The sequence below is a fragment of the Mizuhopecten yessoensis genome, unplaced genomic scaffold (genome assembly GCF_002113885.1).
Source record: "Mizuhopecten yessoensis strain PY_sf001 unplaced genomic scaffold, ASM211388v2 hete_35937584, whole genome shotgun sequence".
NCBI classification, from domain to species: Eukaryota; Metazoa; Mollusca; class Bivalvia; order Pectinida; family Pectinidae; genus Mizuhopecten; species Mizuhopecten yessoensis.
In genome coordinates, this window is record NW_018481414.1 from 1 (window position 1) to 1,394 (window position 1,394).

At 39.9% G+C, this 1,394-nt stretch overlaps 1 protein-coding gene across 1 annotated transcript; it reads right to left on the bottom strand.

The window, feature by feature from the left end:
• Positions 1-17: 17 nt before the first annotated feature.
• Positions 18-1,343, bottom strand: LOC110444006 (protein HID1-like; the record flags this gene model as incomplete). The annotated part of the gene is made up of 3 exons (XM_021488447.1): positions 1,159-1,343; positions 681-800; positions 18-109 (listed from the first exon to the last, which is right to left on the bottom strand). Coding segments are annotated over exons 1-3 (392 nt in total), but the record flags the coding sequence as incomplete, so codon positions are not given.
• Between the last annotated feature and the right edge of the window lie 51 nt (positions 1,344-1,394).

The window sequence follows — 1,394 nt, forward strand, 5'->3', positions numbered from 1 at the left end:
ACAGGTAAGATACTTACTTGTCTATACAGATCTTCTCTACCTGTGGGACCAACACCTGTAACATCCTCATTATGGTCTGAAGAGGTAATTTCTGTTTCCATGACATCACCTATACAAACAAAACAATTAGACTCTTTCATTAACGTCAGAGGTTTTTGTTTGCCAACAATAACTACAAAGATAAACATGTGTTAGCCTACTGAACTAAGAGTACAATACCTGCTACAGTACAGATATTCTATTCTAGTGATATACGGTAACATTTAATAATTCAAAAATCTTAATGCCACTTAAGTATATTTCAACCCCAGTAATAGACAATTTTTTTGGTCATGAATTGGTTTGGTTTGTTTGTGATTAACGTCTTATTAACAGCTATGGTCATTTAAGGTTTTAGTGGTGGTGGAAAGGCGGAGTTCCCAGAGAAAAACCACCGACCTACGGTCAGTACCTGACAACTGCCCCATGTAGGTCTCGAACCCATGACCAAGTGGTGGAGGGCTAGTGGTAGCAGAATATTGTCAGACACCTTAACCAGTGGGCCACCGAGGCCCCTTTTTTTGCATGAAAAAGAATATTTGCTAATTTAATGTCCAACTCAAAGTGGTACACATGTCCACTACAGTTTTTGTCTGATGATTTCTTCACATTGTGTGTTAGTAGTGGTACAAAAATTTTACCCAGTCAGGTGTGGCTACCCAGGCCCCCGGGCTGGAAGTGGAGGCTGTCCTTATCATGGGGGCACGCCCTCCTGCATCTGACCCTGCGGCGGAGTGGGTGGGACTGGCTGGAGAGCTGGGCTGTAAACAAAATGATTCTGTACATTCCTGAGAAGTCACCTTTCTAATAACAAGTCTCTATACTGAATAACATAAAACTGTTGATGTGTATTTATCTTTGAGAATGTGGTGGAATTGAGAGAATCAAATTTATAAATGATTTGATTTTTCAAATGACTCAAGTTCAAACTTACCAGCAGCCCTAGTGAATTTTCATTCACAAAATAGTTTGTAAACATAAGATTTTGAAAGTTTTACCTGTGTTATAGAGTACCTATAATATAATAACAATACACTGATGGATTTTAGTTATAAACATTCTAGATCCCAAAAAATTACAAACATAAATGATTCAAATCAACAGCAGCAGAAAACTAACCAAGCTTTTTGTCCTTGTCATCTTTGGTTTCTCAGTGCCTTCAGCCCCTTCCTCTTTCTCCCCGTCTGTAGGGTCTTGAATCTCATTAGGAGGCTGGACATTGTGTGTTCCGCTTGATGTGGCCAGCTCCTTTAAGGTGGGGTCAGCATTACATTCATCGGGAGCTGCTCTCTCCGTCATCTTGTCTATACCTACAGGTGAACCATGTATAAAGATTGTACAAGGCAAGATCACAG